The 27,498-nt window shown below is 44.0% G+C and overlaps 2 protein-coding genes across 3 annotated transcripts in view; one reads left to right on the top strand and one right to left on the bottom strand.

Annotated features, from left to right (window-relative positions):
- Nucleotides 1-49: 49 nt before the first annotated feature.
- On the bottom strand, nucleotides 50-19,582 carry LOC104308941 (histone H2B 5). Its single transcript, XM_054178572.1, has 2 exons — nucleotides 19,414-19,582; nucleotides 50-2,950 (listed from the first exon to the last, which is right to left on the bottom strand). The coding sequence occupies exon 2, from the start codon at nucleotides 2,919-2,921 to the stop codon at nucleotides 2,541-2,543; it is 381 nt and encodes a 126-aa protein (XP_054034547.1). The 5' UTR covers nucleotides 2,922-2,950; nucleotides 19,414-19,582; the 3' UTR covers nucleotides 50-2,540.
- A 169-nt stretch (nucleotides 19,583-19,751) lies between these two features.
- GRAMD4 (GRAM domain containing 4) overlaps nucleotides 19,752-27,498 on the top strand; it is a 78,695-nt gene continuing 70,948 nt past the window's right edge. Inside the window, exon 1 of one of the 2 annotated variants that reach the window (XM_054178152.1) lies at nucleotides 19,752-20,041. In XM_054178152.1, the coding sequence (XP_054034127.1) occupies nucleotides 20,013-20,041 (29 nt within the window). In that variant the 5' untranslated portion in view covers nucleotides 19,752-20,012. The remainder of the gene's footprint in view (nucleotides 20,042-27,498) is intronic. The other variant, XM_054178153.1, reaches the window with a different exon arrangement.

Genomic DNA, 27,498 nt, shown 5'->3' with positions numbered 1-27,498 from the left:
GCTCTTGTCTGAATACCCAGCCTTGTCCCTAGCTGCCTGAGCTAGCTGCCCAGGAGACCATGGAGGGACAACATCTCATTTTATTTTCTCCACTTTCTGCAGCCTGTAGACAGTAGAGCAGGATTTTGGTCTGCTCAAAAGAGTGAGGATTTAGAAGCTGTGCCAGGTAAGCCTGGCTTGTACACACTGCTTGTACTGGAGTGGATTGATGCCATTCTGAACTCCTACCTTCAGGAGGACTCCCTCATGGGATGAATGCTAACCTGAAGATCATAGAGATGGGAGGAAAAAGCTGCAGTGTTGCCAGCTAGCTCTTCATTCTCTATATTCCTCTTCATTCCCTATATTCCCTATATTCCTCTTCTGCATCATCTGCTCTCTGATTTCTGGTGGGAAAAGAGCCAAGGACAATGGCTCTAGGCCTACTGCACACACACATTTTCATCTTTTTTATCTGATCTTGACAATTTGATTGGAAAACAAAAGGAAGTGCTAAGCTGTCACCTCCAAAGCATCCTACCCAAGCCATGCAGGATATAAATGCTACCAAGTACAGCTGCTGCTGCTGGGAGCTGCGCATTGTGGATGCTGACACCCAGATTTTGCTCTTTCTGAAAGACATTGCTAGGGATTCCTGATGGCATTAGAGTATGAAACATGGTTGTGTGCTATCAATGAGCAAAGTCTGGTGGGAAAGCTCCTTTATGGGGTGTTCAAACTGAAACAAGGGAGATGGAAGCAGCCCGTAAGCAACTTGACGTTTTCTCTTCCACAGAGACCACATGACCCCCAGTGCTGCCATGTGGTTTCTGAGATTCTCTTGGTTGAGCACCTCCACGTGGACCTTTCCTCAAACCAACTGGAAAATGACGGCAACACTGTTATAAAAACATAGTCCTACAGCTCCAGAAGCAACATAAATTTGCAAGAGTCCCCATCACTCAAAGTGTAAAGAAACAGGATAGAGATAAACATAGGAGAAAGTGAGAAATGGACTGCAAGGTTGCTATTTTGGGGTATGAATTTACCTTTCAGTTAAAAGAAAGGTCTTGGAGTCTGGAAGAACCTGCACTTAGTTCTGGATCTTGTTTCTTTCCAGCCCTTTTTATTTACAGAATAAGCTGCAGAAAGCAGTTGTTATTTTAGACATGAATAATTTTTATCTGAGCATTACTGCCTACCAGAGATTTTGTTATTTTTTTGAGGGCTAATTTTGTATTTTGAGTAGGAAGCTTCAACTTCACACCAGTTCTACACATGCTATCCAGCAGTTTGGGCAAGATAAACTTGTAACCAAGACATTCCTCCACTAATCTCTATGGCTTTTATCAGGATTTTATTATTGCTTACCTTGTTGTGGACTTAAAAAGATGTGGAGAGTATCAGACATGGTTTAAAATGATTTAATATTTAAAGTATTACTGGGGTGTAGGCAAGCATCCCTATATATCCATCCAGCCCCAGTTTTTGGTTTTGCTTTCTAATTGGTGAGTAAAGCAGGCAAGGCAGGACCAAGTGAATTGCCCACAGTGAGCTCTGCATTAACCACCTCTGTTCCCACTCCACGCCTTTCCAAATCCTCAGTCCCCTCCTGATACCTCTGTGCTGTTTGTTCTGCACCACCCTAGCACTCACAGGAGAGGGGATTCCCACAGGGACCACTCTGTCTTGGGGAACCCAGGCAGCGTCAAGGCAGGAATAGTCTCTGAAAAGCAGCAGAATCAGCAATGTCTTGCAGACCAAACCAAGTCCTTAAACCAGACAAAACAGTAGCTGGGGAAGGTAGCAACCCAGCCCCAGCATTCCCACCTTGCCCATTCCTCTGCTTTGGCACAAGGTGAGAGGCAGCAGACAGCTCCAGTGCCAGCACCCTCAGTCTGTTTGATGTCTCATCCAATGTGAGTGACAAGGAGGAATAGCGCTTGGTATCATCCTGGGCATCTACGTGCCTGCCAGGCTTGCTCTTGAAAACAGTCTGTCAAGCACAGATAGCTGTTGAATCAATGTAGATTTTATTCCACAGCTCATGCCCAGTTACAGTTGATGCTGCTTCTGCCAGCACAGGGTGGGCTGTGCCACTGCACACCAGGACGGATCCAGTCTATGAGGGAGAGGATACCAGCGCTGACTCCTCAGTGCCCATCTTGGATGACTGTGAGAAAGCAGCTAAACAGCAAGACTTCAGAAATGGCATCACTGTGTTGCTGCTGCCAGTCTCTCCTGACAGTGCCAACCAAACATGCATGTTTGCCAAGCATAGAGGAGAGTTTGGATGTCAGTCCGTTCTTCAGATGAGGTGTGAAAACAAAGGCCTCCTTCACCAGCCTTGCTGAACCCACTGCATGTCCCAAACAGACTATGAAAATCAGCTGACATCCAGATCACTGTTTCATCTTCCACCAGACAGCTTCTCATGCCCATCCCAAGGCTGTAAATTGCTGTGGATAATAGCTGTGATGTTTACCCAGACCGTGGCCACCCACCTGTGCTTGCGCAGAGGGTCCAGTGCTTGATGGTCCCATTGGAGAGTTGATATATGGCTACTTGGAGCTTGTGTACTTGGTGACAGCTTTGGTGCCCTCTGAGACGGCATGCTTGGCCAGCTCTCCTGGGAGCAGCAGGCGCACAGCTGTCTGGATCTCCCGGGAGGTGATGGTAGAGCGCTTGTTGTAATGGGCCAGGCGGGATGCTTCTCCAGCAATGCGCTCAAAGATGTCGTTGACGAAAGAGTTCATGATGCCCATGGCCTTGGAGGAGATGCCAGTGTCAGGGTGGACCTGCTTCAGCACTTTGTAGACGTAAATGGAGTAGCTCTCTTTCCTGCTCTTGTGTCGCTTCTTATCGCCTTTCTTCTGGGTCTTTGTCACAGCTTTCTTGGAGCCCTTTTTAGGGGCAGAGGTGGACTTCGCTGGCTCTGGCATCCTGAGAGCTCTTCCTCTGTATCTTGGAGCTGCTTGGAAAGGACACCAAAAAAATCAAATTCCTTTTTGTCCTTCTACCGTATAGTTTTACTGACAGATGAAAGAGTGAATCAGAGACAAGCAACATCTCTGAATCTGAGACAAACACCCCATGACCCCATGCTAGCATTTTTGAGCTTCCGTTGAGAACTGCTCTATTTTGTGTATAGGTTTTCTTTGTTTTCTGCTCAAATCCCCATAATATCAGCCTTGAAAACATCACTGGTCCCAGACCTACCTGGCATCTACTCAGTAAATAGGGGCTGGAGAAAACCATTGAGAAAAAACATTGCAGTCCCAAAGAAAACACTAACTCCAGCATGGATTAAATTAAATCTTGCTGGAATAGGCTGGAAACTGGCTAAGTATCACTGAAGCCACTTTTATGTAAGATTAGTCATAATTATTTTACATGGTTATTACTGTCTTGAATAGACCCTTTTTTTCCTTGGCATGGAGGTGAAAGTTTACTTTGTGGGTGCTTGCATTTCTGTGGCTATTGTTTTACATCATGTATTGCAATGGAATATATAAAATGTATGGGTTTATGCTAGCTAGCTGAGCAACGGGAATCTCTCAGTATTCACGCTGGCTAGCAAAAACACCAGAGAGGAGAAAAGCTCAGAAAGAGGCAGGAATCACCTGGCAAAGAAGCAGGAATGTGGACAAGAGGAAACAGTCAAAGGGCTTTTGGGCTATGTGTTGATGGAGAGAAGCTACACAGACTGAAATAGTTTCCTGCTGTTTAGTGCTTTCTGCTTTTGAGTGAGAGTGAGCCTCTGCTGGCCACTTCACATCACAGATGCCTCATCCTCCCCGAGTTTCTCTTCATCAGAGGCCAACCTGCAGAGCCCAAATCTGCAGCCAATTACTGTCCTCCAGAAGTGCAGTAACAAAAAGACAGTACTTAAACCTGTCATAAAACTGGCTGCCTCCCATAAAACTACACATTTACATCTGCTTTACTATGTGGGTCAAAGGAATAACTATGTCATAACCTAGTAAATGGCTTTGTGTTTCAGAGGACACTTTGAGAACTCCCTTGAAAGGCAAGGCTTCTCCAGTCTTTGCTGGAGGATCAGCTTCCAGCATCACCTCAGGGATTGATCTGTACCTCTTTTGAAGATGACCTTGGAACTGCAGTCTGTTGGGCAAGAAAGACTAGAAGTGAAGAAAGAGCTTCAGGGAAAATGGCACATGGGAAAACGAATAGCAATAAACAGGAAAGAGGAAGCTGGGATGTAACATATGGTCTGCACGCACAGAGCATCAGAAAGAGACCCAAACTGTGCCTGTGCCAAAGCAATGGCTGCATGCTCAGTCCTGCCTCTCCTTGGGAAGGAATGAGATGCCACCCTGCACCATGGCCTGGCTTCTCTGCTGTTGGTTGCATCTGCAAACAAAGACAGACAGGCAGCCAAGTCTCTAAGAAGTTTCCAGTTGCAGACATCTTTGATGCTAATCCTGGATTTGTGTGCCCACATCTTTGTGGATACTAGCTCCTGCTACCAAACCATGTGAGAAACCTCTGTGGCAGCAAGTCCTCAGAATGTGAGATGCCACCTTCCGCCTGCTGCAAGCACTAGGGTCACTGCTGGCTGCTTTATCTGACAGGGTACCAGTGATAGGCTCTGGCAGCCACATGATCTGGGCAGTGTTAGGCAAAGGGCATTTCAAGTGGGGGTACACTCAGCTGCAACGGCAGGTTGGCTCTGCTTAGGATGCTAGGAAGCAGTGAGAGAGTATGTCCACCACAGCCTTCCAAAATGCCTGCCTGGCTAGAAGCAAAAGTTGGCACCAGTACCATTAGCACTGAGTTCTTGCTCAAGTAATGAAGTTTCTTCCTTGCTACTAATAGGAATTTTTCCTTTGTGAGGCCTGCGAGACCCATTCAAGTTTCCTTTCTTTCATCTTGCAAAAATAAGTAGGTTGTCATTCCAAAATGGGGTTTTGTCTAACTAGGTGTAATAGACCAGCATACAGCAAAACTTCATGTAGCAGGTTGCAAAGACACCACTAACTCCTCACTACACCAAGCCCTCAAACTGTTCATACTTAAACAAGTATTAAAGAAAAAACACCAGCCAAAACTGGGTAAATACATGCAAATCTCCCTTAAATCCCTGACATAACTAGTAACTTAACACCATGTGTGGAGTACAAGAAGAAAAAGGGGAAGGGGAAAGGGAAAAGGAAGAGGAAAAGGAAAGGGAAAAAAGAAAGGAAAAGGGGGAAAAAAGGTAAAATGGAAATGAAAAGGAAAGGACAAATGAACAAAAGTATCAAAAGCTGACCAAAGTGGACTCTGAGACTTGGCATGGCAAAATTCTCATTTTGAGTGTATGAATAAACAGTATTACAGAAATGCCAAGAATGTGCGGCTGGAAGGAGCCTCCAGAGCTCCATGCTTTGTTTTGAGGATGGAGTACCCAGGTATGCTCTTCTAGATAAATTTCTACATTGTCTTTAAAATCTCCAAATAACACGATTTTCATGTGATATGTGCTTGACTCTGAACTCTGACACCTCACCTACTTTCTTAATCTTCCTGGGCATTCTTCTCAGTGTAGGCATTTATGAGAACAAGCATTAGACTGCCCTAAATGTCCTGGACACCCTTCAAAACTCTGACATCTGCCACTTTAAACACGGTATCTTCTCCCTCTGGTAAAACCATGATTTTTCTTCCTCTCTTTCTCAACTTGGGAAGCAATATCTGGAAAAGAAATCACACACTGCTCTTGTTTGCAGGCACAAAAATAGGTGTTTTCAATGGAAAGGCATTTTTCCAAGAGAAGAAGTAACGGTGCACTTGCTTCTTTTCTTTTGAGCTAATTTTCTGGCAGAAAACCACCACAACTGAAAAATGTAAATTGCTATTTCTTAGGCTTTTTATAAAGTGTGTCCTTCTAAAATATGAATTAATTGATAAAGGCATTTGTACTGCAGCTTTTAAAGGATGAATACAGAGCCCAGCAGGCACCAGAGTAATTTCACGTCTCCAGAGAAGGTCACACCTGTAGAACATCTCTGTCTGTCTACCTAACACCCTCAGGTAGCATGGCAAGGATCTTGCTCTCCTCCCACAAATAGCCATGATGAAGGAAGCCATTTTAAAGTTCAGAGATTAGCACAAAAGCTTTGGTGTTCTTGCTTCCCTCCACCCACTTCTTTGCAGCCTACTGTTTAACAGGTAAAGAACACCTTATTTGAGAACAAGTTATCTTCCTTCCAGTTTGTTTGTGCAGTGCCTAGCACAAAGAGTCTGGCTCCATTTGCCAGGTGCTAAATAAATAATGTTAATAATGGTCAACAGTATCACAAACTGTTCTACCAACAGTGCAAGGCAATCCACAGGCAGATGCTGCTCTGGTGTGAAGAAAGAAGTAGTGGGATTATTCCCAAAGTGTTCATGCTAATATGCACAGTTTGTTGAGGAAAAAACAGGGGACCTTTAAAAACATGGTTTCTTTTAATGAAAAGAGTTTCTTTTTTTCATAAAAAGACCCCAGCTAGCCAATCTCCTCCCAAAAAACAAACAAACCAACAACAAAAGCCAAACACAAATCCTGCCAAAACCCCACACCACAGAAAAACCCCAAGCCAAACAAAAAAGGGTGAAAAGGTTAATAATAATTAGTTTTTGAGTTTGGAAGTGTTGTAATCATGATTCGCTTCTCTGCTGTGAGTGTGAACAAGTTCTGGCACAAGTTGCTCAGAGAGGTTGCAGGGTCTCCATCTGTGGAGGTACTCAAAATCCTACTGGATATGGCCCTGATCAACCCGTGGCTGCCAGCTCTGCTGTGAGCTGGACTACATGTTCTCCAGAGGCACCTCCAGCCTAAGTCACTCTGTGACTCTTAGAGACTGAACCTGGGTACTTCTTACCTAGAACATCCTCTGTGGACTGTGTTCCTCTGATGGACATTTCTCACAGGATACTGTACCCAAAACATCCCACAAAACCTCCTAACAAGGGTAGATAGTGCTCATCTCCACATCCAAGTCATCAAGGTTTCTGGGACACAGGGTATGGCCACGCAAGAGGAGCCACTCTGAAGCCTCAGAGTGACATTTCAACGGTCTCATGCTTTTGAAGAAAATCTTTGAGCATATTTTCTTTATGGTTTTCTATGCTCTGAGTCAATCAGTTATCAGTGCTGGCATTTTTTCCCCTTCTTTAGAAAACCAACACCAAAACAAATCACAGTATTTTTTCTAGCCACCTCCAAACATCAGCCTGCCTGCTGCTAGAAACCAAAGCAGTGACAGATACATCTTCATTTGTGTTGACATCCCTTTCTTCAGCATCATTAAAAGGAAAATGAACTGAAGATGTATTCGAAGATACAAATCACTACAGTCTCTCAGATCTGAGATGAAAGAGGAGTCCTGTTGAGAAATCCCACGTGAAGCCTGATGCTGTCTTTGTTTTCCACAGCCCTGATATATTGATGGAGGGAGAGAGAGAGGCAGGGAAGCTCCCACAGCATTTTTGTTCATTTTTGGCCTTGCTGCTGAGTCTGTAGGATCAACGCCAGCAGTGTGCATGGGTGAGCATGGGTGGACTATTAGCTCTTTTTCTTGGCTCTCTCCCCATGCAGGGGTGGAAACAGCACATGAATTTTCCCCTTCTTTTTTTCTATTAAAAACTGTCCTTGCTGTGATGAGCTCTGTAGCATCCATCACAAATCCCCATGCCCACTGGGCTGCTCCCTTGCTGTAATTTCATAATCAGCCATAACATTTACATTTTAGAATCAGCACTTTGTTCTTTGGAGGTCTTGGTGAAAAAAAATAGTGTTTGTAGAAAAAACTCAAGCTCTCATTCTTCAGGATATCTGATATTCTGATATTTGCTAATCTTCTGATGATCTATTTTCATCCTTGCTAGAGCAAATGAGAGCCAGCAGGCATTTGCTGTTTATTATGCCCCTTAAATAGGAGTGTTCTGTTAGTTCTGTCCAATTATTGTCCCTTTCTTTAGTTTTTCTTGCTGTATAAAATAAAATAAAATAAAATAAAACAAAACCAAGAAAAAACAACCACAAGTTGGGTTTAATCCTACAGGTCAAGAAATGTAAAGTAAAATTTGCTGCTGCTTTTTGTTTTGCTCTCTCTGAAACACAAAGAAAGACAACAAATTAGAGAATGTTACCACCAAAAAGAAAGGTTTTCTAATGGCTTCATCTGCTCTGAAATGCTTGGAAGAGCACAGACAGCAGGTCTGGTAAATACAGTTTACAAATTAGCAGATGTCAGTAAATCACTGTTGTCAGAATAGTATATTTCTCTAAATTTTCTCCTTTTTATAACGTACAGCTATCTACCTGGAATTTACTAAACCAGAATTTGCTCATCTGGTAAGTGCCTTTAAACTGCAATAGCTGAGAAAACAAGCAGATATTTTATGGTTATTTGGTAGCAACCTCTGCCTTAGGTAGTAAAGTAGATCAGAAGCATGAACATTTCATTGTGAGACATCGGTGATGCTGCCTCATGTGCAAAAATTGATAGTAATATTTTGGACTGGAAAGAATTTTTCTCTTGGTATGTTGCCTAGCATGTGATGATGAGGTAATATTTGCTCTGAAGTAACGAGGAGGAGAATTTCCTAGAATAAGGTACACTAGTCTGAAATGCCTGATTTTTTCCAATGGTGGAGGGGTGCAGAGATCAGTTTTGGGGATGCCGGGTTTCCTCCCAGGTAATCCAGTATCAGTAATAAGGCCTCATCCCCAATCCCACATGCTGTGCTGTACTCCATACGATTGCTCCTGTAGAGCTCTCATTTTAATGGCTAATATTTAACCTTGGACACACACATGCAGTTTTTCTAGGGAAAAGATTCATGCTTTGCATATTGGACCTTGAAAAATATGTTAAAACTGAAGGTGATCACTCCCCCTTAACAGAGGCAGAAATGCTACAAACACACTCCCCAAAACAGATACACTATGTATGAAGGGATCTTCAGATTTCTTTACAATACAAGCAGAACAGAGCACTGAAATACACTGGCTCTTTGACTGATCCTTATCATTGCTTGTCTTAACATGTTGCTTGGGAGTTCAGTACAGGATACCTCTTACAGTAATCTTTCCTCTTTTCTTTCCTGCCATTTCCATTTGTGACCTTAGGAAACACAATTTTAATCACCAGCAACAGCTGTAATTTCTTGTGCTACTTCTGTCCATGCAGAGAAGGCACACTGGATTTTTAAAGAAAAGAAATTTATATCCATGAATCAAGCAGGGCAACACAGTGACACAGCACTGCAAGAAGAATGACTGTCAGGAGGCTAAATACTTCTGTCCTTACTCTGATTAAAGGAGTACCTGAAGTCAGTGGAGGTTTAACCTAGGTCTGAAACCAGACACATGATGTTTAGAGATGCTTAGCACCAACAGTCAACATTGATTTCCACTGAAATCCAGGAGTCAGTACACTGTATAGATCAGACTCCACATTTTATAATTTATTATTTTCATTTTTTTTTTTATTGTGCAAAAATGAATACTTTAAAAAGCTTCAGCATGACTTTCATTTGCTCTTCATGTAATGTACCCATTATCTAAGCTCTCTGGAATCTCTCAAATCTACATGCTTGACCAACAGGATCTAATAAATGCAAAAAGGAGAAACGATGTTTTGTATAGATCAATACTCACTAAACATTTACCCAGTACCAGCTTTACTACAATTCCACTCCAGACAGCTTTGCCACAAAGTGGAAGTCCTCAGTACTGACACAGTCCAACAGAGAACACAACCAGGCTCACTCCCTTCCTGGGGTTTTATCAGTACCTGAAAACCTTAACAACATGAACTGCAGCACAATGTACCACTCCAAGTTTCAAGCAAGACATCACAGCAGCTCTGCTACTCGTTAGCATCACACATTCTACCTATCTTGATTTGCGAAGTACAGGCTATTGGAGATGAGTGTGAGAATAAAAATCATAGGTGACTGGGGACTGTGATACTATAATGATCCATTACACGTCAGAAAGGCACTTTACTTATTCCTGATGTCCTATGCTATTGAAAACAAAGTATGGATTCAAAATAAATTGCTCCATTACATATAAAAAATGAAAATTACTTGATCTTTGATCTCATCATTTCAATTTTTCTGAAAAAAAGCAGAAATCCATAAACCTGAAGAGTTTGCTATTTAAATGGCTCCTACAGTGCTGCCATGGTCTCTCAATCAGTAGTGATAATAAGCCTAGAGAACTGCTATGGCATTTAAGCAAGCTATTTTCATTGGTGCTGAAAAAGCATCTATTAAAAATGCACTAATTCAGCCACAGACAAAAGTATGAGAGAAGCTAAGGCCCAACACCTGCAGGCCACAGTGGGTGGGAGAAGGAGGTAACGCAGTCCCAGGAGGGCTGCTCCTGAGTTAAGGCAGCAGTTATGTGGGAACCGATGCAGAGAAGGGTGGCACCTCTTCCTTCTACATGCTCCATCCTCAGATTTCAGGAAGTTTCTGAAAAACAATTGGATATCATACCCCAAAATATTTCCCCTTTCATACTATGCTGACTGGGAATAATATGTGTAGATATAAAACTACGCTGAAGTGGAAAGCTTTGTTCACAAATTAGACTCAAGATAGAAGGTCATTAAGGCTTATGAGTCTTAATGCGATGCCTAATGAGTGGTGTGATGGGTGTAACACAGTAGAAGTGCTACCACATGTCCTTAATGGCATGGGTGAAATAAGCCCAACAGAACTTATCAACAGCTTTTGTGTGATGTATATTGGTCTAATGCACATTTGCTCAACAGATCTGGGCAGTATCAACACCTCTCCCACTGCATGAGAAAGACCCAGGTGAAGACATGATCTGTGCAGCTCTAATCAGTCATGATCAATTTTCCTTCTAAATGACAGTCACTAACTTCAATCATTATTTCCCAGTTACATTACTTACATTTCAGCAAGTACTGAAAATATTAAAAAATATTACTGGGAAGCATGCAATTAATGAAAAAGCCAGGATTATATGAAAGGATTATGTGTATCTGGGAATATGGAGTGTAGATGCAGGAGTTATGGGTAACACACATACGCGTCATGCCACAAACTAATGTGCAGTGAGTGGCACACAGTCAGATTTCATTGCTACAGGATACTGAAAAATATTGTAATGTGTGTATTAATAATTAATTTGGCATAGTAATAGCAATTTTACTGTAAAATGGAGATGTGTGACTATTACTGGAGCCTGCAGGGAAACAAAGATAAATGTCCTTCCCCAAATCTCACATTGTTCAATAACCGGATGTGGAATACGATCCAGAACTGCTGACACCTTTCTCTGCTGCAGCCACTAGATCACATTACCACAGGCGGAGAGTCCTCTGAGCATTAGAGGTCATCACTGTACAAAGCAGGAAAATGGAGACCCTCTTAGGTGGAAGCAGAGGAGAAAAGCACAGCTGGGACAATACAGCAAAGCTCCCCCAAAGCAGGGAGCTGGCTACTCTCCAGAAATAGATAGGAGTGAGCACTAAGGACATAAGAGTTATTGAAGGCAAAAGTAAACTCTCACACAAGAACTGACAGTAAGCTGTTTTAAAATGTTCATGGATAAATTTATACTAGAGATCATAGAAGCATAGAATGGTTTGTGTTAGAAAGAACCTACAAAGGTCATCTAGTCCAATCCCCCCCTGCACTGAGCAGGGACATCCTCCACTAGAGGTTGCTCAGAGCCTTGTCAAGACTGACCTTGAATATCTCCAGGGATGGGGCCTCAACTACCTCCCTGGGCAACCTGTTCCAGTGTTCCACCACCCTCATTGTAAAAAACTTTTTCCTAACATCCAATCTAATCTACTCTTCTCTCACTTAAAACCACTGCCCCTCATCCTATTGCTACAGGCCTTTAACAGACCCTCTCCAGACTTCTTGTATAGGTCTCCTTCAGGTACTGGAAGGCTGCTATTGGGTCTCCCTAGAGCTGAACCCCAGCTCCCTCATCCTGTCCTTATAGCAGAGGTGTTCCAGCCCCCTGATCATTTATGTGGCCCTTTTCTGGACCTGCTCTATCGGGTCCATGTCCTTCCTGTGTTGAGGGCTTGGGAGGTGGACATAGTATTCTAGTACTGGCCTTCTGGGCTTCAAGTGCTCATTGTTGGCTCATGTTCAGCTCCTCATCCAGCAGCATCCCCAATTCCTTTTCTGCAGGGCTGCTCCCAACTTCATCATCCTCCAGCCTATATTGATATCAAGGACTACCCTGACCTAGGTACAGGACTTTACACTTTGCTTCATTAAATCACTTGAGGTTCTTCTCAGCTCACCTTTCCAGCCCATCCAGGTTCCTCTGAATGGCATCCCATCCTTCACACTTATCAACTGCACCACTCAGCATGGTATCATCTGCAACTCTGCTGAGAGTGCACTCAATCTCACTACCAGTATGATCGATGAAAATATTGAACAGCACTGGTCCAAATAAAGAACCTCACTTGCAGTCTTACTTGGAAGTGAGGGAATGAAGGCAACAGAGGTGGGGAGAAAGATTAAGAAACTCGTATATTATGTATTTCAAAGACAAAAATCTGATTTATTAAAAAAAAATGCAATTCAAAGATACGGCTGTAGCAATAAACTGCTCTACATAAAGAGACAACATCTTTCTGTTCTATGTTGCTCTGTTACTGCACAGATATCCTCCATAATTCTCTGTCCTTTATTCAGTGTTCCTTCTTTCTTCCTTTCTCTCACAGCCACTACAAGTACCAGGAGGTCCAAAGCCTTGGCACGTTTGCTGCCACTTAGTCCCATCCAGCCTTGTACACAGACTAACACATTACTTGGAACAGCCATGGAGTTGGAAAACTTGCAATTCTCCAAAAACATAGAAAAAAAATCATTATCACATGGGCTAGTCTGATACTGATACAAGCTAAAAAAGGCCATCTTACTTCTAGAGAAATCAAAGCATAATTGGGGATACATCAATATTTATGTCAGGCAGGGTGCAAAGAGCTCTCTGCTGAAGACTCGGTTACAGCCACTAGATCCACAGTAAAGAAAATGAGGGTTGCTGGACAAAATGACAGCCTCAAAAAGCCAGTGCTCCTGGCTAGTCAGTAGCAAATAGAACAATTCAGTATACAGCTTTTCAAAACACAGAAAGGTTTACAAAGACAGCAGGTTTAAAATGCCAGTGGAGTGCCACATTATCTGTATCATACTGTTATTTTTGACTATTAGTGCCTCCATCCTCCTACACTACCTTTCTTCCTGAGGCTTCCACACCTTTATCTTCCTCACTGTGATGGTGTCCCAATCTGTTTCTTCTTCAGATGAAGTGCTCACCCTTTGCTCTTCTCTCCTGCTGGTGCCTTTCTCAGCACACACTCTCCACAAAGCTCATTAGTACCTTTGCTTCAAGCAGCACATATTTGCCAGTAGCTCCCGAGTCCTTATCTCAAGTTATGCTCCAGTTATCACAGGGACAATCGATAAGTAGGACAATCAGAGCTGGACCGAGGACCCAGAGTGCAGGAGAGGAGAGCATATGGGATTAATTCTGGCATAGGAGAAAGTGCAAGGTGTAACAGGAAAGGTGAGACAGTTGCAGCGTTCATATATCTTCAGGACAGAGCTGCTGTATCTTCAATGCATTTTAAGGCTTACACACATCAACAATGGAAATAACTCATATATTTGTATCGGGAAGACTTAGCTTGTTCCTGATAGGCTGTTCCCTCTCTTCTGACTTGTAGCACCCCACTTGTTACTCAAACATTTTCCATGTCCCACAGAAAACCCAATTGGAGGACTTATCCCTTTCTGTCAACATGACAGGAACTTCCCCACCCTTCCTTCATTCACATTTGTCAGTGGCTTAGATCAGTTATTTAGGTTTTTCCCTTTCCTTCCCATTCCTTGATTCTGCCTGCCCTGGTGAGAGAAGTGAGGACTCTTAACAAATACTTTCCCTGGCCATCCTTCACACTAAGTGTTGAGCTCTTCTTAACTTTCTGTCCTCCCTGTACCGCATTTCAAGAACTTCTTGCAAAAACATCACGTACTTTTCTGCTCAAGCTTCCTCTCACTTTCCACATGTCCTCTCTGTAGCTCCCAACAACCTGTGCACCTGCATTAGCAGAGAGATTTGGCTAGGTGATCTCTAGAGGTCCCTTCCAACCCGTACCATTCTATGATTCCTCACACCCTTCTTCCACTGTCTCCTACGCACATTGCATTTATTGTCTTGCCATGTTCATGTTTTGTTCTCATTCACATCTTCCTGTCTTCTTTAATGTAGCATTTCCTGCTTCACAAATACCAGCCTACTACTTACAATCTCTCTCATCACAATAGATAAGATCACACAGGCTATAGGGACAGATTACAAGGAGAAATGTTGTATGTGTAAAAGTATGCCTGTTTTTCCTGACTCTCTCTGTTAGTTTAATACAAACTTTTTCCTCTTAAATCCTTTATCACTGTGGCTACAACCTCACAACTTCTTCCTCAGTGCATACTCCCTGTAATGATTATCTGGGGTATGGTTCTCTTCAGCTGATGAATCTCAACTCTCTAGATGGCACATCTCATGTGAGAGATGAATCCCCTGCAAACAGAAACTATCCCTTCCATGATTGTGCGGTAAACACCAATTTTTAACAAATAGCAAAGAAAACCTTATTACAATGGCCTCACTGTACATTATCATAGAATAATAGAAAGATTTGATTAGAAGCAATCTTTAAAATCATACAGTCCAACTGCTAGCCCTACACTTGTAGGTCACCACTAAACTATGTCTCTCAGTGCCAAATCTGCACGTCTTTTAAATACCTCCAGGGATGGTGATTCCACCTCTTCCCTAGGCAGACTATTCCAATGCTTTACAACCCTTTCAGTGAAGACATTTTTCCTAATGTCCACCCTAAATCTCCCCTGGTCCAACTTGAAGGCACTTCCTCTCATCCTGTCACTTATTACTTGGGAGAATAGACCGAGCTGTACCTTGCTATAACCTCCTGTCAGTTACTTGGAGATCCTTATCCTCCTTTTCTCCAGGCCAAACAACCCTATACCCTCTATGAGGAGCATCTCACAGAACTTGTGCTCTAGACCCTTCGCCACCTTTTTTGCTCTTCTCTGGATACATTCCAGCACCACAATCTTTCTTGTAGTGATGAACACAAAACAGTAATTGAGATGTGGCCTTACCAGTGCTGAATACAAGAGAACAATCACATGCCTACTCAGGCTGGCCACACTATTCCTGACACAGGCCAGAATGCTGTTGGTCTTCTTGGCCACCTGAACACACTGCTGGCTCATGTTCAGCCAGCTCTCAGCCAGCATGCCCAGGTCCTTTTCTGCTGGGCAGCTTTCTAGCCATTCTTTCCCATGCCTGTAGCATTGTATGGTGCTATTGTGACCCAAGTGTAAGACCTGGCACTTGGCCTTGCTGAACCTCATACAACTGACTTTTGCCCATTGATTCCTCTGTAGAGTCTCCCTACTGTCTAGCAGATCAACATTCTGGCCTAAATTGGTGTTGTCTGCAAACCTAGTGAGGGTGCCCTTGATCCCTTCATCCATATTTCTGATAAAGGTATAAAAAAGAACAGGCCCCAGTATTGAGCCCTGGGGAACACCACTTGTGACCAGCCACCAACTCGATTTAACTTCATTCCCCACCACTCTTAGACCTAGCCATCCCACTAAGCTTTTATTCAGAGAACCATATACCCATCCAGGCCATGAGAAGTTTCTCCAGGGGAATGCTGTGGGGAACAATGCCAAAAGCTTTACTAAAGTCAAGGCAGATAACATCCACAGCCTTTCCTTCACCCACTAAGTGGGTCACCTTGTAACAGGAGGTCAGGTTTCTGAATTTTGCAAAAACTTCAGCCCCCCTCCCCACATTCTGTAAGAAAGCTGTCATCTGCCTAAGCTTCCCCTCACTTTCTGCATGTCCTCTCTGTAGCTCCCAACAACCTGTGCACCTGCATTAGCAGAGAGAATTGACTAGGTGATCTCCAGAGGTCCCTTCCAACCCATACCCCTGATAAGACAAAGACTCCCCCGTGACAAATCATATCTTCAATAAGGTCGGCAAAATAATATGACAAGGGTGGTGATTAACTCTCCCCACAAAGGAAAATGTTGAGTTGATGTAGGTGGCATGTAAAATCCCCCACTCTTTATGAGTCAGGTAAGCTGCCAGAAAGCAGAGGTGGAATCCGTGGGATGGAGCTGTTTTCATACCAGTGAGTTAGTAGTATGCGTTTTGAAAGACGAAAAAAAAAGTGTAATTATTAAATAAGATCTTTTAAAAACTAGGAGTTATTTAAATAGCAAAATGTAACATTTGCCCTTGATCCCTAATGATGCTGTTTGTAGTCAGTGAAAGTCAAAGGGAAATATTATTAAACAACTCCACCCTCTAAGGTTAATGCAATATTTTTGGGTTATGCATTTATTCTTCCATCTCCCACCCAATGCATATGATTCTACAGTCACAGCTTTCTCCTCTCCCTCCAGCCTCAGAAAAAAAGGGAAGCTGACAAGCTGAGATCCCAGCCTCACCCCACACAGAGCCCTTTTCAGAGAGACTTAGCTCTGATGAGGGGAAAAGCATTTGTCTCCCAATAGCTGCAGAGAGGTGCATAATTATAGACTTTTCACTACTAAAAAACAGACTTATTTGGGTCCAGAGTGCTTACAAGCACCCTCTGGTACTCTCAGTGGGAGCACTATCACTGTTTTGCTCACAATGCAGCTTGAGCAAGCTGCTTTCTCATGTTCACTTCTGAATTTAGGAACATTTCCCAAATACTTAATTTTTCAATCTACCCAATACATGTGTTTGAGGATGGGCAGGAGCAGTGTATTTCAGGTGCTGAGAAAAGGATCAGACTATCAGCATGCATCTGTCCTTTGTTCATCTAGTGAACAGAAGAGCTGGAGCAGAGCAGAGATACACATACTTGCACACATACATACCTGTGTGTGTACAGAACACCCCCCATATATATGTATAGACAACCCCTCATACATATAAATAAATATGTATATATGCACACACAGGTACATTTGCACATATGTAAATATAAGTCAAGAGGAAGGACGGGTGAGGACTATGACCAAAGGACATACGGAGAAAAAATGGCAAGAGGAAGGTAGAATAGGACAGTAGAATGAAGTGAAATGTCAGGAAAGAGAATGCAAGACAGGGTATAAAAACCATGAGAGAAAAAAAAAGGGGGGGGGGAGGGCGGCAGGGGGAAATGAGAAGATATATGACAGGGCACAAAAATGAGAGAAAAGGCAAAAGCAGACAAAAAATATAGAGAAGGGGGAGGGTAAAGTAAATTGTTTGGCAAAACAGAAATACTGAAGCATAGGACACAGAAGAAAAACTTAGAGGGTCCTAAGAAGAAAGAGAGAGACAGAGAGGCAGAAAAGACAGACAGATAAAGACAGAAAGCAAGAGAAAAACTTTGCACAGCAGAGAAGTTGTGAAATAAGCAGCTGGAGAAAAATATCACCTGCTTGTTCAGCACTTCTGAGTCACGGGTGAGAGGTGCTGCTGCCCCACTGAGGAACAGTCAAACCCTGGGAAGTGACAGGCTAAACCCAAGGAGAACAAAGGATGAGGTGAGAGGAAGACAAATGATACTCCTGTACTAAGTTGCTGCCTTTTGTCTAAAATAGAAATAATGAAGGTCACTGAAATCACCACTTTGATTTTACACCTAAAAGAAACACCTTATTTTTTTCCAATACAATATTTTTTTCCTTCTCCTTCTCTCCCAGTGTTAATGAAATTACTGTACACTCCAAGGTTACACATCCCTAGCAAAGAAGAAAACCTCTGACACCATTATGCCTAAAGCAGGCTTTGCTTTCTGGCTTCCTTTCCCTATACAAGCTTGTGTAGAAATCATTCAGTAGACAAAGCTAGATTTCCTGCAGCTCCAAAATTACTGTGATAGCATTGGGTATCATTAGTGGGATGAGCAAAAATAGGAAGCAGAAAGGGGTGAGTGCTCAGGGAAAGATCTTTTTTTCTTTTTTGGTTTTGTAATTAGGAAATCTTACCAATGTAGAGGGGAAAAAATTGCTTCTGGTAGATAATCTATCATTCCTTTGCACATTGAATAATAGGAACAAAGGAAGAGGGTATGGGAAATTATCAGATTTTTTTTCTGTTATTAATGTCTTCAGTGTAATAAAAACATAGTTGGGAAAATAACACAGTATAACACAAGTACTAAGGAGGCTATAGAGTAAAAAAACCCAGGAAGATCAGTGTTCCAAGGGCAGCACCAGTATGAGAAACCAGCTTTATTAGTAGTAACAGGAGCAACATATGGAGATGAATGAAACTGTTTGTAAATGTGATATGCAATTGCACACTCTCACTTGGCTTTCCTTTTCCACAATCTGACTCAGCCTCCACATGGCTCCACTCCCCCATCTTTTGATTCATAAATTCTTGATCTCAAAAAAGAAGAGATTTACAAAGCCAGCACACAAAGGGCATGAGATGATGTGAAATAGAACACTGGTGAGTGCAGAATGTACCACCCTGCACAAAGGAAAATTTGCCAGAGAAATGCAGTGGACCCTAAGCCATTCCCTCCAAGGGCTCACTGGAGAATGCCGCGTAGAAGACTATGGCTCATCTCTATTGCACTAGAGGCACACGCTGAGGTGGACAAATCTGTTAGAGAATTGTGTAATATTGCTTACACTGCATGACAGCCACTCTGTTAGGCAGTTCCTACAACACTATGCCCAGAAGATACATGAGAATAATGAGAAGAAAAAGGGTTTCTTACGGCATACACATTCTGCACTTCTTAAGCTCAGGGTTATCAATAAGCAGTGCAAAACACAACAAACTGTGCATGAACAATGTTATGCAGCCCCATATGCTTACTAAATAATTAACAAACGTACATAGCGTTGACACAGTGTTGATATACACAGGAACGACCCTTGCTTGCCTGTGGGCCCGAGTTTATCAGCGTGTTTGTGGTAAGGCTGCGGACGGCCAGCCTGGCCCAGCGCAGACCCCGGAGGCGGGTGCCCCACGCTGGACTGCAGCCCCTGGCCCTGCCACCGCTTTGCCTAGGTTCGGGAATGTGCTTCGCCTTCAGCACACAGTGAACCAAAGCTCAATTAGCGCCGGCGATGCGACTCCTAATTGCTACGGCAAAGCTGCTTCCCTGCCCGTGTACCAGTCACGCCCGCAGCACGACCGGATCCTGCTGGGCTCAAGACCAGCCGCAACGCCCGCTACCGCCACCCGTTCTCTGCATCACGGTACCGGCTGCGGAACGAACAGCGCACTGAGAGCGCAGCCCCGCTGCGGACTGCGCCGGTGTGCAGTGCCTATAGCAGAGGGCAGCGCACACTGCACCATTACCGCCAGCACAGTATGGTGGATCTTGCCTGCTAGGCGTCTGGACTCCTCCGCAGGCGAGCTCCAGGCGCCGGCACGGCGCAGGGCAGGTACACACCGGGCGAGGCGGCGAGACTGGGGGGAAGGGGGAGGGGGGTTTGCTCGCTCGTTGTCGCTCCGCGCAGAGCCTGCGAACGCCGCACCGGGCAGACCACGGTACCCGCCACCAGCTGCAGGAGCTGCAGCCCGGGTGGGACCGATAGGACACCTCCCTCTGCGCCGCCGCACTCCTATGGGCCACTCCGCCCGTGAGGCCGCCCACAGGCCGGCCCCGCCCGCCCCGCCTCTGCGGGCTCCCGCCGTGGGGCCCCCGGGGGCGGGGCGGGCGCGCTGCGCGGCCCCGGCGAACAGCTTGGGCGCTGCGGCGGCAGCGGCTGCGCAGGACGGTCGGCACGGCCTCAGGGGCGCCAGCGGAGGGGCACCTGCTGCCGCCGTCGCCCGCAGCGGGCAGGGGTGCAGCGCTTTGTCCGGGACTGAGAGGGCGCGCCCGGCCCCTGCGGCGCCTGGCCCGGCCCAGCGCAAGGCCAGCGACCGGCGGCTCTCGGGGCGTCGCCTGGCTCCGGCGGCCTGGGCACCGCGGGGAGCGTGAATGAGAGTTTGCTCCGATTTACGAGCAGGGTGAGTGCCCCGGCGGGCCGCCTCCTGTGTGTGCTTGTGTAGGCTGTATGTGGAATATTGATTTTTGTATATACTGGATCCAACCCTCTCTGTTCTCATAGTAGTACCGACCTCCTCGGGCCGGAGCGACGGGGACTCGCTGGCCGTGCGGGCTGGTGGCCAGGCACGACCCTCAGCCCGGGGCAGGGCTGCGTGCGGGGCGTGGTGCCTCGCGCCGCGCAGAGCCCGCCTCTCTCTGGGATGAGGACCCCCGAGAGGGGGTCGTCTTTTGTTCACTTTTCTCGGGGCTGGGGGGAAAGAGGGCAGACGGGGGATGGTACGAGGGAAGCCACTGAGGAGCTCGGCCGGTGGCTCAGCCTTTCTGGGCCTTCTTACGTTTGCGGAAAACTATAGACCGTCCCGGTGGGCACACAAGGTGCCTGGCAGCCCCCTCCCGAGGTGACGGAGCAGCTCTGCTCTCCTTCCCGCGTCCCTCTGACACGGGGCTGCGTGGACAGGTGTTGCAACACCACCTCCACCCAGGTGAAGCGCAAAGCCTGGAGTCACAGACTGTAGTAAACACAACGTGTGAAGGGTGGCAGTGAACCTGGTAAAGGTCACATCGTTATGTACAGACGCAGCTCGTCCTAGCTGGTCTCTCAAGTTGTCGTCTTGGGGACCGTGTTGCAGCTGCTGGTACGCTGTCCTCGCCAGACCTGCTTCTCGTCTTCACGCTGCCGTGCAGTTGGCTTTGATCTTGGCAGGGATCTGTTGGCGAGGCAGGGAGCAGTGCGACCTGCATCACACTCCTATACCTCTTCCTTCGGCCATAGAGGTGTTTGATTCGGAAATAGGACCTGGGAACGTTGTTTATGTTGTGGGGTTTGCTTCCTGAGCTTTAGCTGAGACTTACTGGATTAGGGCCTGGCCACACGTTCATATTAAATAGTAGCCAATAAGGTACCACTCTCTCAAAGTGTGTAGTGCCTGGATTTATCTTGGTGTGGAGTGATGAGGTGCAGGGATGTTGGGGGAATAGGAGCAAAGAAATGCTACTGGACAGCTTACTTTCAAGCAGACTGAGGATGGCAGAGCTGTGGTGCTGGGTAAATGGCTATTCTACAGTCCAAGCTGTCAACCTGGACTCCTTCAGAAAAGTTCTTGTAGGTGTGCACATATTTCATGAGCCCCCTGTGTGCTTCTGTGTGTTATCACTGGGCTTAAATACACCTATGGGGCAAATTGGAAAACAACAGCTTTTTGTCATGGTTTTGTGTCATGCTTCATTACTGCAGCTGCAGAGTTTTAGCTTGAGTGGTTGTGATACTGTTAAGCTTGTGTGAATGTGGAATGAATGATGGACAAGTTCATGGGTATCACGTTTCCTGTATTGGTTGATATGTGGGTGGGGAGAGGAAGTATTTAATACAGTAAGGAATCCCAGGTGCCTGTGCTCTGCGTTATGTGGTAGTATCCTATTTTCATTTTTAACATGTGAGAAGTAGTTTCATTCCTCAGAATTAGAGATATGAGCTGTCTTAATTTTTTTAAAATGCCTTACCTAGTTATTAAAAAAAGGGGGGAGGGCTTTTCTCAGTCCTCGTCTGTGTTCTTCTGAGGCTGACACTCAATTCACTGGCTGTGAAACTATATAAAATTAATTGACCTGAAATGCCCAGGCCCTGAAAGCCTGTGTTATATTTCAGTGTTTTTCATATGGTGGCCACAAGTATGTTTGGTTCATCCCTTTGTCATAATAAAGGTGGCTTCGGGCTGAGATGCCAGACTGAATTGAAGATGAGCCATGTCATGTTTCCAGCTCTGCTGGTAAGCTCTTAGAGATGGTTTTGGCCAGTGGCAGGAGGGACTAACCTGAGCTGAAGTGTCAGATTGATGGGCTTGAGTTTTTTTCTCTTTTAACTGTGGACTGGTCAAACCTGGTCAGCCCATCCTGGGTCAAATGGTGTGAGGGAGGCTACTGCTGCCGCTTGAACATATGTGTTCCGCTTCTTGGAGTGGTATAGCCTCTGCTCTAGGTGAAGGCCATCTTTGCTTGCCTTCCTGGTCTGCCTGCCCACCTTATCAGCATTGCTGTGGCCTGGTGACCTGACATCAGCACCTGTGGGGGAGGGAGGAATTAAGAGCAGCAGCAGTGAAAAGCCTGTTCTAGCTCTGCTCTTTGAAGGGACCTGGTTATAAAGGGGCTTGCAGAGAGGAGATCTTAATTGAAGAAACAAAATCAGGGCTGATGCATAGCCCTGCTGTCTCCTTGGCTGGAAACTAGTACCTGGTGATTTACAACAGGTAGCCAGTGCAGAAATTCTTTCCTGCCCCTACTCATTCTCCTCCTGACATGTGATATTCAAAACTTGTAGGAACTGAAGTCTGTTATAAGAGTGAATGGCTGAGGCAATATCACATGTGAATGAGGTTCAGTATTGTTTAAGACCTGGGAATCCCCGCCTACTTGAATGTTTTATTTTGGTAAGGGTACTTCTGCAGTGTCTGAGAAATGATTAGTACTGCTGTTAAAGGTCAGGTAGACCTGGGGTATAGAATCAAGAGGTTTGGAAAAGACCACCAAGATCATCAAGTCTGGTTGTAATCCAGCTATCAAGACCACGAAACTATATTCTGAAGCACTGCATTTACATGCTTCTGGAACATTGTGGATACATATGATGTACATATATATGATACTATATGTATGTGTTGTGACTTCAAAACTAAGGAGAAGCACTGACTGTTTAACCCTCATAGCAATGATGGGTCTTTGGAAAACTAACAAAGACCCCATTTCACTTCATTATGCCTTTTGAAAAGTTGTGCATTGTTTTTTGATTCAGTTACTACCATAGGGATTCTCAAAGATAGGAGACTGTGTTTTGTGTAATTTATGGTCCATTAACAGTTTTACAGTGACTGTATTTTTATTTAAGGAGTAGCAGATCACATTTGCCAATGTTTTGTTTCTTATAGGTGTGAAAAATAAATGCTATTCAGGAATGCTTGAATGAAGGAATGCTTTGTTGAATTTTTTTAGATTAAACCTATGTAGCTATTCAGTGGCTTGTCCTGATCTCTTCCTGCCTTTCTTTACCTCCAGTATTTATCAGGCTTATCAGTGAAACTTTGTAATTTTGAAGTAAGAGAATCATAGAATCACTTTGGAAAAGACCTTTAAGGTCATCCAGTCCAATCATTATCCAACTCTGCTAAGTCTGGTGCTACATCATGTCCCTTGGCACCACATGTATGCATCTTTTAAAATCTCCAGGGATGGTGATTCAGGCACCTATTCCAGTATTTGATAATCTTTTCAGCAAAGAATTTTATTCTAATATCCAATGAATACCTCCTGTGGTGTAATCTGAGGCCATTCCTCTCATCCTGTTACTTGTTAGTAGGAAGAAGAAACTGACAACCACCTTACTACAACCTCCTTTCAGGCCAGTTAGAGAGCGAGAAGATCTCCCCTCAGACTCCCTTTTTTGCAGTCTAAACAATCCCAGTTCCCTCACCTGTGCCTCATAAGACCTCTTCTCCAGATCCTTCACCATCTCTGTAGCTCTTCTCTGGATTTTGTCCAGCACCTCAATATGTGTCTTGTAGTGAGGACTCCAAAACTTGACACAGTACTTGAGTCGGTCCCCAAAGCCATGGCTATTGCTAAAATACTCGAATGTTATGCTTAGAAAAAGGTACTCTCCCAGATTGGAGCCTCTCTTGTCCAAGCCTCACTATGTCAGGCTGAAACAAAATATGCAATGTTCTAGATTTACCCTGTAACACTATTTCCCTTTCTTCTTTTTTTTCCTCCCTACACAGAATTTTCTCAACTAAACATCTGCATGGCAGCATCCATGCTAGGAACAATGACTTCCTCTAACGTGTTGTTTTATAACACAGAATTTTAAAGGAGAGAAAGCTGTTGACAGCAAATGCTTAATTAGAGACTTCCAACAGAGATTCTGTCTCTGCCCACTGCCCTGGCTTTTGCATGGTGGCAGGATAATCCATGAAGTAATCTGCGCAGAGAAGTACAGCCATCAAACATAAGCCTTTCAGTCATAATGTTGGGTGCTTCTGGTGTTCATGTGTTTTCGTCTTTCCAGTACCCAAAGGGGGCTTACAAAAAAGCTGGGAAGGGACTTTTTACAAGGGCTTGTTGCAATAGGATAAGAAGGAATGGATTGCAGGGTAGGTTTATACGGGATATTAGAAAGAAATTCTTTGTGTGGTGAGATGCTGGAACAGGTTGCCCGGGGAGGTTGTGGATACTCACTCCCTGGAGGTGTTTGAGGCCAGCCTGGATGAGGCCTTGAGCAACCTGATCTACTGTTTCTATGAAATGCAAAATGTCTTTTTTCATCTCGTGGTCATTGTTACTGATATGGGGGATACAAACATACAAAAACCAAAGAAGTTAAGCCTTTTCCTGGGAGGGTTATTGTTAAGCGGTGAACTCGCCTTAAAATTCAGTGAGTTAGTGCTGCTTTTTATTGCAGCATAAGAAAATGAAGGAGTCTTTGAAGCCAGATTTCATAAATATTAACAGGCTTTGCAGTCTTCACAAAGGATGTTCTGGATGTTTTTCCTTCACCATAATAGTACAGTTTCTTTTGCAGACTAAATCTTCTTACCTTGACTAAACTGAAAGAACAGTTACTATTTGCAAACCAAAATCACTATACCTGTGATTAGGACTGCTCTTGCTGGTTTTCCAGTCCTCTATTTTACATCCAATCCTTTATCTTGGTGCACGTTCTGGAAGCAATAAGTTGAATTCCATGGCTTACAAGACCAGATCTTCAGAGGTGCTTAAATGATGCAATTATTTTCCTTTTTGTGTGTGTGAGAAAAATTATTTGCATCTTGTCCTACTGTGTGTATTTAATATTCCCTGTGTTGATCAGGAAACCATGTCTCCCTCTTCCTCCCCACCCCTGCAGTGGTATTTTCTAAACATTCCTTAAGAATGATTAAAATTTCTTTTTTTTTTTTTTTTTTTTTTAGTTTAAAAGCTGTGTCTGCATCTTAATGGAAATTGAAATTCCAGTTAATTGCAGCTTCTGACAAATCCGAAGTTAATGCAGTTTTGTGATAGCCTGTGAAGAATGTAGATACAGGAATGCATCAAACTTAGAGTAAAACTTGTTTTAAGTGTCTCAGTAACTGAAGAAATCTAGTCTGTTTCCCAGAATCACAGAGTGGTTGGGGTTGAAAGGGACCTCTGGAGGTCATTAGATCCACCCCCCTGCTCAAGCAGGGCTATCTAAACGAGATTGCCAAGGCCCAACCTAAGTGGCTTTTGACTATCTAAGAGTAAAGGCTCCGCTACCTTCCTGGGCAACCTGTGCTTGCTCATCCTCACTGTAGAAAAAAGTGTTTCCTGATGTTCAGATGGACTTCAGTTTGTGCCCATTGCCCCTGGTCCTTTTACTGGGCTCCACTGGCAAGAGTCTGACTTCAGTGTCTTTGCACACTCCTGCGGGTGTTCATGTGCATTTATAAGACAACTGCATCCCTCCCCTTACCTTGAGCCTTCTCTTTTCAGAACTGAACAGACCCAGCTCCCTCAACCTTTGCTCACATTTTGCTCCAACCCCTCTGTGGCCCTTTTGTTGGACTTTCACTGTGGTTCTTGTACTGGCAGTCCCAGAACTGGACACAGTACTCCAGCTATGGCTTCACATTTCCACATTGCTGTAAAAATGAGAAACTTCTAAAATAAAATTTGAGCATTAATTTTAGGGTGCCGGTCTGAGAGGTCACTGTGGTACAGGAAGTCATTGTTGCAGCTTCACTGAGCAAGAGCTCATGTTTCTTCTTAAAAAAAACCCTACAAGTACTTCAGTATTTTCCTGATCCCATCCATGCAGGTTTGAGAACTTTGACTTGTGTTTAAGGGATTTATGACTAGGTTTGACTACATATGCCTACTAAGTGTAATCATTAGATGCTGAGTTTCATGGGTATTTGTGTTCATATGGACTGCTGTCTTAAACAGCTTCTGTCAGTTTTGTGTGAATGCTTGGTTACTTATGTGAGGGCATATCCTTGCTGGGGGCTGGTTTGGTTCTGCAGCAGCCATCCTATTTTGTGTTATACTCCAGCGGGGCTGGACACTTTGTACAGCTGCATTTCCCTTGTGACATGCCTGAAGGTGAGCAGCTGTCTGTAAACTGAGTGAAGTTCTGATGCTTCCTTATTCTACCACATCTGTTTTGTATGCGCTTATAGTAACTGTAGTGGATGTTAAGTATAGAAGTTGTAAACAAGGTTTTTATTTTTAGGTCAACATTTCAGGTGTAATGCTATTAGTGTAATGCTGCTCCTGGATGGGGAAGGAGACAGGAAAACAAGAAAAAAATCATAAAGCACAAAATACCACTTTATCCTTGAAATTGTCATCAAACTCAATGGGAAGGGACACTCATTTATTAACTATTGAGTGTCCCCTCCCATATACCTTAGATGTGCTTAGTTGGTTAGGATGTTTTTTAGGATGTCTTAAGAGTATTGCAAAATTACTTGGAAAATGCAGCTAGCAGTTGTTTGCCTTCTGTATGTTCAAATATAATGGTTAATAGACACATTTTACATTTCCATAGTACTTCCCTGAAAGTAACTGCATAATAGGAGAGGTTTATACTTACCTTAATTAAAGAGAACAAAGCCATGCACTCCATGCTGGCCCAATGCATGCAATTAGTGACTGAGTGCAATTAGTTTCCAACTGCTAAAACTGTCTTATCGGAGGGTCTTGATAGGACTGTCAGCAGTTTGTGTTAGTATCTGGCATTACTAATGCTGGGCATTTTTTACCATGTTATAGAAGTCATTTGTTCCTTCAATATTAATTTCAGGTATTGGATTACTTATGTACTTATGCACTTCAACTTCACTGGTTTGGAAACCAACCAATTCTCAGAGTCTGAAAATTAGTACCAGGGAAGGATACACAAGCATCTTTACATGTTCAAAGCAGAGTTTATTTCACAACCTGAAGTTTTATCATTAGCTTCAATTTTGAAAAACAGCTGCTTCAAGTTAGAAATGTGCATGCAGAAGAGATTCTTAGGAGTTTTAACTCCAGAGCTATCTTCAAAAAAAAGTCATCCAGCCTCTCACTGGATTTCACTACTTGAGGGTCCACGTTCCTTACACATTCAGGAAATGGTTTGCATGTTTTTCTTCCCCTCTCTGGATCTCATCTCTGCATTCCCAGGTGTGCACAGCAACTGCTTTTTAAAATAACTTGCTGCACTTTTCAAAGCTGATGTGTTGTAATTCCTGGGGAAATGTAGCAGGGTTAGAGAGGTGTGTAGATTTATAACTTTCATCAGTATTTAAGCAGTGTTGCAGCCACAGGGATGGGGAAATGTGATCCTCTAGAGAAGGATCTCTTAAAATATAGTTTGAATGCCATGCATAGTCCATGATGTTGTGCTATGAGCTGAATAAGGATCTTTTGG

The sequence above is a fragment of the Dryobates pubescens genome, chromosome Z, assembly GCF_014839835.1.
Source record: "Dryobates pubescens isolate bDryPub1 chromosome Z, bDryPub1.pri, whole genome shotgun sequence".
Taxonomy (NCBI): Eukaryota; Metazoa; Chordata; class Aves; order Piciformes; family Picidae; genus Dryobates; species Dryobates pubescens.
Note: the sequence above shows the minus strand (reverse complement) of the source record. Positions and strands in the feature narration are given on the sequence as shown.